At 29.0% G+C, this 16,863-nt stretch overlaps 1 protein-coding gene across 1 annotated transcript in view; it reads right to left on the reverse strand.

Moving 5' to 3' along the window:
• Positions 1–16,569, reverse strand: part of LOC111420022 (acid sphingomyelinase-like phosphodiesterase 3b) — a 147,927-nt gene extending 131,358 nt beyond the window's left edge. Inside the window, exon 1 of the mRNA XM_071194777.1 lies at positions 16,282–16,569. Coding sequence (XP_071050878.1) covers positions 16,282–16,381 — 100 coding nt within the window. The 5' untranslated portion in view covers positions 16,382–16,569. The remainder of the gene's footprint in view (positions 1–16,281) is intronic.
• Positions 16,570–16,863: the final 294 nt, after the last annotated feature.

The following is a 16,863-nucleotide window of genomic DNA, read 5'->3' on the forward strand; positions in this document are numbered from 1 at the left end:
ATGTATAAATCGTTTCATAACTCCTAAAAATAAGGTTAAGACGATTTTTTGAAAATCTTGAATTTTTATTCATTTTAGGTTATCTTAAAAATTCTTACTTCACTTTTTAATTTTTATCTCAAGATTTTTATAATCAAAAGTATTTAAGTTTATATACCACCTTGAAGGGGAAGGTTTCGGCTTCAATTTAATGGATAAATCGTTTCATAACTCCTAAAAATACGGTTACATTTCTAATTGATTGTTATGAATTTTTATCGGTTTCCAGTATATTGTCACGAAAGTAAAATCGAAACTAGCCCCACAAAACCACTAAATCACTCGCGGGACAACGCGTAGACCACAATATTGCCCAACGGTCCCCAAAAGCCGAGGGGACAGGGGGAGAGATTTATGCACTTCCCGAAATTGGATCCCGTAGGAGTAAAAGAGCCGTTTTAATTTCTGGATTGTTTGTCATCCAGGAGGGTAATTGGAAAAATCGGATTTGACGGGGGTTTAAGCAAAGAAGTCAACCAAAAAAACAAATTGCTTCAAGATAGTAATCGAACACAGAGTGAGTTATGCCGTCACTTAAGCTACTTTGCATAGATTAACTGCGCGATCTCTCTCACTCTTTACACTACTTGAGTGATGGAACTAACGTGGTGGCGTGTTCGATCTTGACAGGACAACGAGCACAACGTTGTCAGCGTCCGTTATCCCAAAGAAAATACTAGAGGTTAAATCGATGAGAAAATCGCGTGACGACAACTCAAACTAGAAAATTAAAACTAGAAATTAAAAACAAGCATCGTTAACATCGGTTCACTATTAATTAAAAACGAATAAAGTTTAACTGTTTAGTTTTTTTTTACATTCGCACGTGAAAAGTGGGAGGGGGGTGTCTTTTTAATAAATTTTTCACGGGACGCGCCACCCGCCGCTTACTCCCGCGATATTAAATTGTACATTGAATAAATTCCGTACCGTTTTTAATATCTGCAGATGCGGACCGGAATAAGTCGCCGCCGTGCGCGCCCCACCGTAAATTTTCCAACGAACGCGGATTCGGACAGACAGAACTGCGGTGCCAAAATTGAATGCGGAATTTATGCCCTCGCTTCGAGGGCTATGAATAATTTTCTAACTCCCTCTTACACTCATCCATCCTTCCAACAACCATCACATAGTACAAATAGCCGTTTATATAAGAAAAGAGAAATTTGCCTACAAAGACATTTAAAAAAAATTCTTTTTTGGATTACTTTAATAATTATTGAAAATTGTTATAGATAAATTGCTATGTTTGAAGTTATATTAGTAATTATAAATTGCAACCTTCCCTAGCGAAGATATCAAAAAATGTTGTTAAGAAAAATCATTCTTAATCTAATTCTAAACAACTTTTATTTCAAATACTTTTTGATACAACTCATAATTATCGATATAATCTTAAAAACATTGTTTTGTATACCTTCACACAACGATATCTAGTGGAGGTTTTCAAAAATTCTATTTGAATAAGTTGTTTAAAGTTTAATTCTAAACAATTATTATTTGAAACAATTTTCAATATAACCAATTTCATGTACAAAATAGCAAATCACCCTGTATTTCATTTTATACCAGTGTAGAGCCTTCCCTAGTGAAGATATCAAAAAATATTATTAAGATAAATCATTTGTAGCCTAATTTTAAGTAAATATCGTTGGAAAAATGTTTTGATACAACCCATAATTATTGACGTAACCTCAAAAACATTAATTTGTATACCTGTACACAACGACATCTAGAGCAGATATTCAAAATTACTATTAGAATAAGTTGTTTAAAATTTAATTCTAAACAATTATTATTTGAAACAATTTTCAATATAACCAATTTCATGTACAAAATAGCAAATCACCCTGTATTTCATTTTATACCAGTGTAGAGCCTTCCCTAGTGAAGATATCAAAAAATATTATTAAGATAAATCATTTGTAGCCTAATTTTAAGTAAATATCGTTAGAAAAATGTTTTGATACAACCCATAATTATTGACGTAACCTCAAAAACATTAATTTGTATACCTGTACACAACGACATCTAGAGCAGATATTCAAAATTACTATTAGAATAAGTTGTTTAAAATTTAATTCTAAACAATTATTATTTGAAACAATTTTCAATATAACCAATTTCATGTACAAAATAGCAAATCACCCTGTATTTCATTTTATACCAGTGTAGAGCCTTCCCTAGTGAAGATATCAAAAAATGTTATTAATATAAATCATTTATAGCCTAATTTTAAGTAAATATCGTTGGAAAAATGTTTTGATACAACCCATAATTATTGACGTAACCTCAAAAACATTAATTTGTATACCTGTACACAACGACATCTAGAGCAGATATTCAAAATTACTATTAGAATAAGTTGTTTAAAATTTAATTCTAAACAATTATTATTTGAAACAATTTTCAATATAACCAATTTCATGTACAAAATAGCAAATCACCCTGTATTTCATTTTATACCAGTGTAGAGCCTTCCCTAGTGAAGATATCAAAAAATGTTATTAATATAAATCATTTATAGCCTAATTTTAAGTAAATATCGTTGGAAAAATGTTTTGATACAACCCATAATTATTGACGTAACCTCAAAAACATTAATTTGTATACCTGTACACAACGACATCTAGAGCAGATATTCAAAATTACTATTAGAATAAGTTGTTTAAAATTTAATTCTAAACAATTATTATTTGAAACAATTTTCAATATAACCAATTTCATGTACAAAATAGCAAATCACCCTGTATTTCATTTTATACCAGTGTAGAGCCTTCCCTAGTGAAGATATCAAAAAATGTTATTAATATAAATCATTTATAGCCTAATTTTAAGTAAATATCGTTGGAAAAATGTTTTGATACAACCCATAATTATTGACGTAACCTCAAAAACATTAATTTGTATACCTGTACACAACGACATCTAGAGCAGATATTCAAAATTACTATTAGAATAAGTTGTTTAAAATTTAATTCTAAACAATTATTATTTGAAACAATTTTCAATATAACCAATTTCATGTACAAAATAGCAAATCACCCTGTATTTCATTTTATACCAGTGTAGAGCCTTCCCTAGTGAAGATATCAAAAAATGTTATTAATATAAATCATTTATAGCCTAATTTTAAGTAAATATCGTTGGAAAAATGTTTTGATACAACCCATAATTATTGACGTAACCTCAAAAACATTAATTTGTATACCTGTACACAACGACATCTAGAGCAGATATTCAAAATTACTATTAGAATAAGTTGTTTAAAATTTAATTCTAAACAATTATTATTTGAAACAATTTTCAATATAACCAATTTCATGTACAAAATAGCAAATCACCCTGTATTTCATTTTATACCAGTGTAGAGCCTTCCCTAGTGAAGATATCAAAAAATGTTATTAATATAAATCATTTATAGCCTAATTTTAAGTAAATATCGTTGGAAAAATGTTTTGATACAACCCATAATTATTGACGTAACCTCAAAAACATTAATTTGTATACCTGTACACAACGACATCTAGAGCAGATATTCAAAATTACTATTAGAATAAGTTGTTTAAAATTTAATTCTAAACAATTATTATTTGAAACAATTTTCAATATAACCAATTTCATGTACAAAATAGCAAATCACCCTGTATTTCATTTTATACCAGTGTAGAGCCTTCCCTAGTGAAGATATCAAAAAATGTTATTAATATAAATTATTTGTAGCCTAATTTTAAGTAAATATCGTTGGAAAAATGTTTTGATACAACCCATAATTATTGACGTAACCTCAAAAACATTAATTTGTATACCTGTACACAACGACATCTAGAGCAGATATTCAAAATTACTATTAGAATAAGTTGTTTAAAATTTAATTCTAAACAATTATTATTTGTAACAATTTTCAATATAAGCAATATTTACAAATATTATGTACGGATAACTCTACAGGGTGATGAAATTTATTAGTAATTTTTTTATTATCATTCTTTTTAGGATTATCTGAAAACGTATTAAATATTAATACATAAACTTTATTTATGAAATTATTGATCGTCTCGAGTCCAGTAAATGCAAAATGAAGTAAAAGGTCAAAGAATCCCGATAAAACCCTTCAGTTTTGGAGTTCGTTTTTCTTTCTTCTCTATTTATATTTTTTGCTAGCTTTAACCTTCCCAAGTCATATTTTATTTAAGGCCGGTTCAAAAGTCGCGACCCGACCTGATTTCCGATACTGTCAGTCACTTGTTATCGCTTTTTAATGCTCCGGACGAAAATTATGACTGATTGTAAATCAATTTTCGTTTCCTTCAAATCGTGCCGAAGAAAAAAGGAATTCAAAAAAAAATTTGTTCACTAAATTCGAATTTTCAATCTGCTATTCGAAATCGATGGGGTTGAATGGGCGGAATGGGGGGGCTAACGAAGTGTGCCATAATTAACGTCAACACGAAATTATTAATTTTGTTCCGAGGCGGGTTCTTGCGCCCGGCAATGTTTAGACAATAAAACCGGAGCCATTTGCATTTATTGTACAATAACGTGCGGATTAAACGCCGGCCCGGCTCTCGGCAAATATCGCTCGGGTTTACAACAAACATTAAAATTTATCGCCGGTGTCACTACGTGACGCAGGACTGCGAAAGTTCCTGCGATAAATCAGAACGTGTGTGTTATGTATATACACACGTATACGAAACGTATAACAAAATATCGTTTTCTATGATTTACTGTATAGAAAAAACATTTTATGGGTTATCTAAAAACGAAAAATTAATAAAACGTTCTAGAAAAAGAACAAAACATCAAACTATGAAACTGTTAAGATAAATATAATTATAAGTAAATATTGTTTGAAGTAACTTGAAGTAAATTTTGTGTACTAAAATGTAAATCAATATGTCATTTTATATCAGTCTATATCAGCCTTTCTTAGTGGAGATATCAAAAAATGTTATTAAAATAAATCACTTGTAACCTAATTTTAAGTAAATCTTGTTGGAAAAATATTTTGACACAACTCATAATTATTGATATAACCTAAAAAACATTGATTTGCATACTTTTACACGACATCTAGTGGAGATTTTAAAAATTTTTATTTGAATAAGTTGTTTAAAACTTATTTCAAAACAACTATTATTTAAAACAATATTCAATATAACCAATATTTATGAATCTTATGTAATGAATAACGAATCATCCTGTATTTCATTTTATACCAGTGTACAGGGTGGGCAAATTTGGGTGTTATTATAGGCTATCTCAGAAACTATAAGAAATACAAAAAAAGTAGGTGTCATGTCCCGGTCTCTTTTTTCAAGATTAATCCAATCCCGCAAACACCAAACCTCTATCTTCTTTTGTTTTTAAGTTATAGCCAAAATGTCAAATTTTCGTGAGTTCAAAAAATGCTCATATTACGTTTATTTTTGAAATTAGAGAAATGGGGTTGATGCGTTCTTAAGGCACTTTTTTAAGCAGAATACACTGCCGTTGAAAAATTTTAAAAATATTTAATGATTTTTGAGATACAACACAAAGTTGTATTTTTTTAAATACAAACTATACTTGATTATGATGTTAATGAAAAGAGCATATTTTTAGCTTTCCAATTCAAAATTTTGATTATAGTAGGCGGGTTCGGACAGTAATTACTACCTAATTGCTATATGGTTTTGCACGAATATGACAGAATGTTGGTCTTGTACCATTATGCAGGATAAAGTTGGTTTTGTACCAACGAATAAAAACTTTGAATAGTTGATTTAAATTTTTCAGTGTCTTATCCCTGACTTTGTTCACCAATAAAATATTATTTGTAGATAAAGTTTGTTTATTAAAAATACAAGAAACGTATTAATTAATGAATAATTAAATATGAACAACAACTTCAGGAACTAAACAATCACAGACTGTGTCATCTTCTTCTACTACACTTACTGGTTGTAAAGTTAGAACAGTTGGGTATTAATGAATGAAATCTTCGGTAGTATTTTCCCAGTTTTCCCCAACCATGAGATTTACAAATTTTTTCATATTAGCAACCTTTTCTTTTGAAATTGGGTGAGATAGAGGAAGATTAGGGATCATAAATTGGGCAGTGGACTTTCCGTTAAAACGATGTTTATATGGGATATGGAGCCTTATCTATCATTTTCAAAGAGTCATTTTTTAATTTTATCGCTTTATGTATTTAAAGATAATGAGGAATTTTTAAGCGGGAAACTCGTTTCGAAAAATTCATGAATTAAATAATCAGTAAACTCACGTTACTATAGTAACTAAGTGGCATTTAACGTTTTCCTCGCCTACTATAATTAAAATTTTTAATATTAACCTTTAATATTTTAGAATTAAAAAATAACGCTTATTTTCCCCATATACACCATGCGTGCAATACATCATTGGAAATCTAAAAATATGCTCTTTTCAGTAACACCATAATCTACTATAGTTTGCATTTAAAAAAATACATCTTTGTGTTGTATCTCTAAAATCATCAAATATTTTTAAAATTTTTCAACGGCAGTATAATCTACTTAAAAAAGTGTCTTAAGAACGTATCAACCCCATTTCTCTAATTTCAAAAATAAACGAAATATGAGCATTTTTTAAAATCACTAAAATTTGACTTTTTGGCTATAACTTAAAAACAAAAGAAGATAGAGGTTTGGTGTTTGTGGGATTGGGTTAGTCTCGAAAAAAGAGATCGGGACATGGCACTTACTTTTTTCGTATCTCTTATAGTTTCTGAGATAGCCTATAATAACACCCAAATTTGCCCACCCTGTACAGCCTTCCCTAGTGGGGATATTCAAAAATATTATTAAGATAAATCATTCGAAACGTAATTTTCAGTAAATATTGTTGGAATTTTTTTTTAATACAACTCATGATTATTGACATAATCTAAAGAACATTGATTTGCATACCTTTAGACAACGACTTCTAGTGAAGATTTTCAACATTTTTGTTTGAATAAGTTGTTTAAAATTTAATTCAAAACAACTATTATGTGAAACAATTTTCAGTATAACTAATATTTATGTGTCTTATTTAAAAAATTGCGAACAACCCTGTATTTCATCTTATACTAATGTACAGGGTGGTTCAAATTCGATGTCCGAATAGGCTAACTCGAAAACTATAAGAGTTAGAAGAAAAGTAGCTTACATGTCATGATCTCGTTTTTCGAGAAACTGCTAATGCCGAAAACCTCATACCGCTATCGTCTTTTGTTTTTCCGCTAGAGGCCAAAATTGAAAATATCGTAAAACCCGCAAATGTAATTATCTTGGTTATTACTATAGGTGGAGTATTATAACTAAAACATTATATGGACACTTTTTTACAGAGAATTTGATGACGTAGTCAAAAAAATGTTGTCGGGTTTAGATTTTGAGATATTATCACAATGTTCGTTTTTTTAAATGGAAACAAGCACTGATTATTCGCTTAATAAATTCGTTATTTTTTTCTGATTACAAAAATATAGGGTTTGACAGGCCTATTTCTTATTGTTTTAGAATAAAACTAAAAATAAACTTTTCTTTTAGTGTCGTCGAAGAAATTAAATTTACAGTTTCCTGTAAATTATAACTAAAAATTAAAAAAACATATTTCTGATATTTGAAACAAATATATTTGTTGAACTGTTTAATTTATATATGTTTTACACAAAAGTTGGAATAGATTGCATTATTTCACATTTTTTATTACGATTTAATATTATTTTTAAATGACTTAATAAATTATCGATAGATGGCGCTGATATGTTTTTTTTTATTCAAATAAACATAGCAACATTTGTTTGTATTCGAAAATTTTCTGAAGTGTCACTTTAAAAATCCTGTTTTTAAGATCAATTACGAAAATTTTGAAAAGTTTGACATGTTAGAATGTTACATATTAGAAAATTATTTGTTTTTAAATACTAGAAGTTATCTTCGTATTTAATTGTTAACTTTTTAGATTTTACCTACCGCCCCGTAACTTACAGGAAACTGTAAATTTAATTTCCTCGACGACACTAGATGGAAATTTTATAAAAAAAGTTTATTTTTAGCTTTATTCTAAAACAATAAGAAATAGACCTGTCGAACCCTAAATTTTTGTAATCAGAAAAAAATAACGAATTTAATAAACTAATAATCAGTGGTTGTTTCCATTTAAAAAAACGAAAATTCTCCTTATATCTCAAAATCTAAAACCGAACATTTTTTTTTGACTATGTCATGAAATTCTCTGTAAAAAAGTGTCCATATAATGTCGTAGTTATAATAATCCACCTATAATAATAACAAAGATAATTGCACTTATTGGCAATTTTGGCCTCTAGGGGAAAAACAAAAGACGATAGCGCTATGAGGTTTTCGGCATTAGCAGTTTCTCGAAAAACGAGATCATGACATGTCAGCTACTTTTTTTCTAACTCTTATAGTTTTCGAGTTAGCCTATTCGGACATCGAATTTGAACCACCCTATACAGCCTTCCCTAGTAAAGATGTCAAAAAATGTTATAGAGATAAATCATTCGTGACTAAATTTTAAATAAATATTGTTTGAAAATTTTTCTGATACAACCCATAATTATTGATATAACCTCAAATACATAAATTTATAGTTGAAACAGCGACGTTAGCAATTTTCAAAATTTCTGTTTGAATAAAGATTTATTCTTTGAATAGATAAATACATTAAAAATGCTTTATGTTGGTATAAATATATGACTTTATGCAAATCGGATGCATTAATAATATAATTTGTACTTTGTGTAAAAAAAAATTACATGTTAAACCCAGGATACCGCCAAACCCGAACAGAGTTAATAATAAATCCGCATCGCACAAATCCAATTTAAATTTAATTTACGCCCTGCCAATTATTTATTAATTAGCTTTGCCGGTTGGATTTGTTAAGGGGGGTTTTCGATGATATTTTATTCGATGTACTAACGATCATACAACCGATGTGTGTACGTTTATAAATCGAAAAATCAGTTTAAAAATAATTGGTAAATTGAACAAAACAACTTTTTAATTGTACGATATTAAACAGATTTTTAATGAAATAATTATTTTAAATTTATTAATAAATATATTTAAAAAATTTAAACATAAAAGCTCCATTTACCAACCCCTCGATTTAACAACGAAATACTACCACTCCCTAAAATTGTATTTATTTCCGGAAGTTTCCAAAACTTGGATGTAGAGGGAAGGATGAGTTCTCCCTTAAGGGCTTTAACTCGCTTAAACATCCCCCCTTGAAGATGCGTACGAAGTTTTTTAGCCCCAATTCACAAACTTTTAACACGAGTACTTCAATATTCTTATTAAAAGACGTTGAAAACATTGAAACCATAAGTTTGTACGTTACGTTATCGTTTGATGTTAAGTAAAAAACGTAAAACGCTGTGTATGTGTCAGTTTAACGTTACGACGATGTACACAGTAAGATATACGAGGAGACGTTTTAGATACGACGGGCGATGAAACGAAGTCACCTTCTTCAAGACGGAAAATTTACGATCTTGAAAATGCTCGATACACAATTTTTGCGGCTCCCTACATGGTATAACTTAACTCACTAACAAGTAAATGGCACGATCGTAGCGTGATCTGGGGGCGTTAATTTAAATTCAGACATCTGGAGTTTGAAGCTTATCGTGTTATAAACTGAAAAATTACTCAATCGTAAATGCAATTTTTAAAAGATTTTTTAAACTTTGTGACACAAAGATAAATTAAGCAGGAATCAATACAGTAGTGACTTTCGCTTAAGATGCACTATACAAAAATATATTTCCATAAAAACCAGGGCGTACCTACTTACTTTGTCCCATATAAAAAGCAACATGTCAATATAATTTAACATTACAGTAAAACCTCGATATAACGGATCAATATGCCCGTATTGATAACGCAGTGTCCGTTACAGCTCAATAAAAATATACAACAATCTAGCGCTGAATAACAAATAAAATTAGACTAACACTAGCACTAGAACTAACACTCGACCTACAACTTGAAACATTCCGTTTAGCCGTACCTCTCTTAAGACGGCTGGTAGGTGGTAGGTAGCGCGAGTTAGCATAATAGTATATTAAAAAACAAGTTTCGTAAGACACGCTTGAAATGCACGAATTCAATTTGAATGAGTACTTGAATTTTTAATGAATGAGTGCTTTAAGTCTTATGAAACGTGTTTTTTATGCTATTTTTTGTAATTCGCGTTTTTATACTTTTTTTTAACAAAAATAAAGTAAATTTTGGCAATGTAGGGAAACAGGTATGTAGCAGTTGGTAACACCGGAACACTTGAAAATAGAAACTGTTAAAACAAAATATATTCATCTGAAAAAAATGTTTGATGTACAGGGTGGTTCAAATTCGATGTCCGAATAGGCTAACTCGGAAACTATAAGAGTTAGAAAAAAAGTAGCTTACATGTCATGATCTCGTTTTTCGAGAAACTGCTAATGCCGAAAACCTCATAGCGCTATCGTCTTTTGTTTTTCCGCTAGAGGCTAAAATTGAAAATATCGTAAAACCAGCAAGCGCAATTATCTTGGTTATTATTATAGCTGGAGTATTATAACTAAAACATTATATGGACACTTTTTTACAGAGAATTTGATGACGTAGTCAAAAAAATTTTTTTGGTTTTAGATTTTGAGATATTATCACAATGTTCGTTTTTTTAAATGGAAACAACCACTGATTATTCGCTTATTAAATTCGTTATTTTTTTCTGATTACAAAAATATAGGGTTCGAAAGGTCTATTTCTTATTGTTTTAGAATAAAGCTAAAAATTTACTTTTCTTTTAGTGTCTTCCAAAAAATTAAATTTACAGTTTCCTGTAAATTACGGTACTATAATTAAAAATGAAAAAAAAAAACATATTTCTGATATTTGAAACAAATATATTTGTTGAACTATTTAATTTATATATGTAATTATGCAAAAGTTGAAATAGATTGCATTATTTCACATTTTTTATTAATATTTAATATTATTCTTAAATGACTTAATAAATTATTGATAGATGGCGCCATATGTTTTTTCTTAATTCAAATAAACAGCAACATTTGTATACAAAAATTTTCTGAAGTGTCACTTTAAAAATCCTGTTTTTTAAGATGGATTACGAAAAGTTTAACATATTAGAATGTTACATATTAGAAAATAAAGTAAATTTTATATAAATTTTTAGTAGAATAATTTTTAGTTATAATACCGTAATTTACAGGAAACTGTAAATTTAATTTCGTCGACGACACTAGATGGAAATTTTATAAAAAAAGTTTATTTTTAGCTTTATTCTAAAACAATAAGAAATAGACCTTTCGAACCCTATATTTTTGTAATCAGAAAAAAGTAAAGAATTTAATAAACGAATAATCAGTGGTTGTTTCCATTTAAAAAAATGAAAATTGTCATGATATCTCAAAATCTAAAACCTTAAAAATTTTTTTGTCTACATCATCAAATTCTCTGTAAAAAAGTGTCCATATAATGTCTTAGTTATAATACTCCACCTAGAATAATAACGAAGATAATTGCACTTGCTGGTTTTACGATATTTTCAATTTTGGCCTCTAGGGGAAAAACAAAAGACGATAGCGCTATGAGGTTTTCGGCATTAGCAGTTTCTCGAAAAACGAGATCATGACATGGAAGCTACTTTTTTTCTAACTCTTATAGTTTCCGAGTTAGCCTATTCGGACATCGAATTTGAACCACCCTGTACACCTCCCAAAATAAGAGAAATTGCTCAGAGTCCATGTCCTCATCATTGTGGACCTTGTATTTGATGCTAAGAACGTGTTTAAACATCCATAGACAAAAATTGTCACATTGACAACTAGAAAAATGACCCAATGTCACCAACTTGAACTGGTTCCATAAAATGTTACTAAAATCTCATTACAGCATCGGATGCTGTAAAGAGTGTCATTACAGCACCCGTTTGAGTACTGTAATAGCTTTCATTACCGTCGCGAATTACAAAAAATATTTTTATTGAACTAGAACTAACACTAGACCTAAAACTAGAAAGTTTCTAGTTCCAGTTCTAGTGTTAGTTCTAGTTTTAATTGTTATTCAGCGTTAGATTGTGGTATATTTTTACTGAACGAAAACTAGAATTATGAAATTCCCGGTATGTATCCCGATAATTTATTTCGATTCTCCAGTTAAAACGGTTAACAATAAAAAATATTATATATATACATTCAAAATCGATGTATTGTTTATAACTTCCATGTGAAATTCCAATTAGCATTTAAAAATGCAAAATAAAACCGTCAATCGGTGGGCGGGTTTATATGAAATTTGCATCAACAAAATACGTTTTCCATATTTCTTTTTTTATAGAATCAATATTTTTTCTAACCTTTTTTTGCGACCTTTTTTTATCATTGTTTTTCTCTCACATTTGAATTGTCATTGTAATTGTTACGAAACGAATAATGTAAAAGACTGAAAGGGTTTTCGAACTGATTCGGTTAAACCAGTCGACGGGTTTTTGAGTTTACAGATTTACAGCAGTCGGTTATAAAAAAATCGTTCAAAAAAAAATTGTAACAGTTTAAATAAATAAATCAATATCTTTTATTTCCGTAAATTTGTATTTAAATTTTAAATAAATTCAGTTGCAACAAAAAAGAAATGATTTTTAAAACTTTTGCATGGAACTGTACCAAAAAAATAATTCTTTAAGGATTTACCCAAAAAGTATTGGGAATATCAAAAAATGTTTCATATAATAATTGATTAGAATTAAATTTAAAAATTATTATTTTAATAATTTTTTTTGATATCTTTCCTAGATGGCGCTGTACACTGGTATAAAAAATAGTATTTATTATGTTCTGTTAACATATAAGATATTAAAAGAAAAACGAATTAATTGATCACATAGAAAAATTATTTTTAAATCGAAAAAGAAGAATAATGTTTTTTCGTATCAACCCCCATTTTTAAGATATTCACCTTGTAAGTTTTAATATTTGTAAAATAGTATTGATGGATTTATCGACTATAGAGAACCATTTTAATTCAAAATCCGATCGTTAATTAAATGAGCTTTTAGAAAACTTGGTTTAAACATCACAAACAGCATAAAATAATTTCGGAAATTGTATTTACTCTGACTCTAAAATCCTGTAACAGCTTAACATGTTTACCAGTTTATTCTGTTTTTGGACCTGATAATCACGGTTCCAAAAACAAATAACGTCCAGATTAAAATGTTAAAACTTGCATTATTTGCGTTTGGGTTATCTCGCTTTTTAATTAGCACTGCTTTCACAAAATTTAAATTCAGTTTCGTTTCGATTTCATATTTATTCCTTTTCGGGATTCATTAACACAAAGCGGCGCCTACGTAATCAAAGACTTAATCACGGACGAAAAAACGTTTTAATTCGGCAGTCATTAACACAGCTTTCGAGGTTTTACATAGCTTTCGCTGGGTTTCCCCTCTTCCGGAAGTCGAAGAGACACTTAATCACATCAGGTGAGAAGGGAGGGAAAACAGAGAGGTTTAGAATATGATTTTACATTCTACCGCCTTCGGTAATTGTGGGCGGAGTTAATGACCCTTTCCGTCCTGGATTTTGCAAATTTATAATTTATTCATAAGGTTCGTCCGCGAACCCCTTTGTTGACCGGCTTTGCCGGAGCGAACTTTGAACAGCCACTGTGTTTCCCTAACAATGCCGGTCGCCAAATTCTAGGGATTGTTTAAGAACTTTCAGATTTGTCGAGATCCTCTACATCTCTTAGTTCATATTCAAGAAACTTCTCAGTTGAATTGTACGTTAAAAAAGCTATTCTTGTGATTATTTCGATAATTATTGTTAATATATGATTCTATTAAAAAAATGTTTAAATAATAGGTGCTCAAAATTGAATTAGAAGTAATTTTTTTTTAATAGACTGGTACACTGGTTAATACACTAGTGTAACACGAAATACAGGGTGATTCGCAAGTTTGTACTTTAACTTGATAAATACTGATTATACTAAAAATTGTTTCTAATAATAGTTGTTTAGAATAACATTTTAAATAATTTTTTCAAATAGAAATTTTGAAAATCTCCGCTAGATATCGTTATGTATAGGTATAAAAATCAATATTTTTGAGGTTATGTCAATAATTATGAGTTGTATCATAAAACATTTTAAACAATATTTACTTAGAATTAGGTTACGAATGATTTATCTTAATAAAATTTTTTGATATCTTCGCTAGGGAAGGCTGTACACTGGTATAAAACGAAATACAGGGTGATTCGCAATTTTGTACTTTAACTTGATAAATACTGATTATACTAAAAATTGTTTCTAATAGTAGTTGTTTAGAATAACATTTTAAATAATTTTTTCAAATAGAATTTTTGAAAATCTCCGCTAGATATCGTTATGTATAGGTATAAAAATCAATATTTTTGAGGTTATGTCAATAATTATGAGTTGTATCATAAAACATTTTAAACAATATTTACTTAGAATTAGGTTGCGAATGATTTATCTTAATAAAATTTTTTGATATCTTCGCTAGGGAAGGCTGTACACTGGTATAAAACGAAATACAGGGTGATTCGTAATTTTATACATTAACTTGATAAATACTGATTATACTAAAAATTGTTTCTAATAATAGTTGTTTAGAATAACATTTTAAATAATTTTTTCAAATAGAAATTTTGAAAATCTCCGCTAGATATCGTTATGTATAGGTATAAAAATCAATATTTTTGAGGTTATGTCAATAATTATGAGTTGTATCATAAAACATTTTAAACAATATTTACTTAGAATTAGGTTGCGAATGATTTATCTTAATAAAATTTTTTGATATCTTCGCTAGGGAAGGCTGTACACTGGTATAAAACGAAATACAGGGTGATTCCCAATTTTGTACTTTACCTTGATAAATACTGATTATACTAAAAATTGTTTCTAATAATAGTTGTTTAGAATAACATTTGAAATAATTTTTTCAAATAGAAATTTTGAAAATCTCCGCTACATATCGTTATGTATAGGTATAAAAATCAATATTTTTGAGGTTATGTCAATAAATATGAGTTGTATCATAAAACTTTTGAAACAATATTTACTTAGAATTAGGTTGCGAATGATTTATCTTAATAAATTTTTTTGATATCTTCGCTAGGGAAGGCTGTACACTGGTATAAAACGAAATACAGGGTGATTCGCAATTTTGTACTTTAACTTGATAAATACGAATTATACTAAAAATTGTTTCTAATAATAATTGTTTAGAATAACATTTTAAATAATTTTTTGAAATAGAAATTTTGAAAATCTCCGCTAGATATCGTTATGTATAGGTATAAAAATCAATATTTTTGAGGTTATGTCAATAATTATGAGTTGTATCATAAAACTTTTGAAACAATATTTACTTAGAATTAGGTTGCGAATGATTTATCTTAATAAAATTTTTTGATGTCTTCGCTAGGGAAGGCTGTACACTGGTATAAAACGAAATACAGGGTGATTCGTAATTTTATACATTAACTTGCTAAATAATGGTTAAATTGAAAATTGTTTCAAATAATAATTGTTTAGAATTATATTTTAAATAATTTTTTCAATTAGAAATTTTGAAAATCTCCGGTAGATATCATTGTGTATAGGTACGCACATTAATGTTTTTGAGGTTATATCAATAATTATGTGTCTTATCAAAAAACTTTTCAACCAATATTTACTTAGAATTAGATTACGAATGATTTTTCTTAATAAATATTATTTCTCAAAATATGTTTCAAATAAAATTTTCAGAAGACGCTGCGTACCGCCATCAATGTAATACAGGGTGATTAATGTATTCATAGAATAATTTTTTTTAGTCTAAAATAAAATTGATCGATTAAAATCTCATTATGAAAAAATCTCTAGCGCATACTTCCCAAGTAATTTTAATTGCAGGACACTTTTACCCGGTTTTTGCCAGCTGCAATTAAATCTCGGGGGAGTAAAAGGGGGCGGTTCTAGGTCCAGCGAACTGTCGTCTCGTCATTAACTTTTAATTTGACGCTCTCTCAGAGAAACCTTCTTTTACCCGTTCCCTCCAACTACTTTCAATAGAGAAAAAGTTATTTTTTTCTATCTACACTCAAAACTTTTTAATTTCAATCTTAATTTTTTACTTTAACTTTAATCTTTTTAACTTTACTTAAATCACTTAATCACTTACCAATCATCTCATAAGAAAGTGCACAATAACTATCTAATATACTAAACATCAGTAGGAAAATCCACATCATGTTACAGTTATTTCGATTTTTCATACACATTTTTAAGTTTTTCTTTAATTCTTAATATTTAAATTAAACCACTAAAATCATTGTTAAAATTTTTCTAGTTTATAAATGATCTTAATTTTCTTGTATTGCTTTATTTTGTTGTTGTAGCTAGACGATAACGCTATGGTACGAGGGAACTTCCGGTCTTCTAGGACGTCGTGCTGATGGAGAACGTCGCGACGCAACTGGCGTGTGGAAATTCCATTTCCATCCGGTCCGAAGTTATTGCGCTTGTGCCATAGAATCGCGATTTTCCTTCTCTTTTTCGCGTCTATTCTTTTCTATGTGCAAGTATTTCGCGTGTGCACGCTTATTCTCTTCCTTATCCCTTTGTAAAATAACGTCGGTGGCTTGTTCACGATTACGTCGGGGGAATTTAATCGGAATAAAAGAAGTGCTCATTCGTTCAATTAAGATATTTCTGATTTCCTCTATCTTTTCTTTTTAACCGCTTCCTATTGATTTCTTTTTGT

The sequence above is a fragment of the Onthophagus taurus genome, chromosome 3 (assembly GCF_036711975.1).
Source record: "Onthophagus taurus isolate NC chromosome 3, IU_Otau_3.0, whole genome shotgun sequence".
In the NCBI taxonomy this organism is placed as follows: domain Eukaryota; kingdom Metazoa; phylum Arthropoda; class Insecta; order Coleoptera; family Scarabaeidae; genus Onthophagus; species Onthophagus taurus.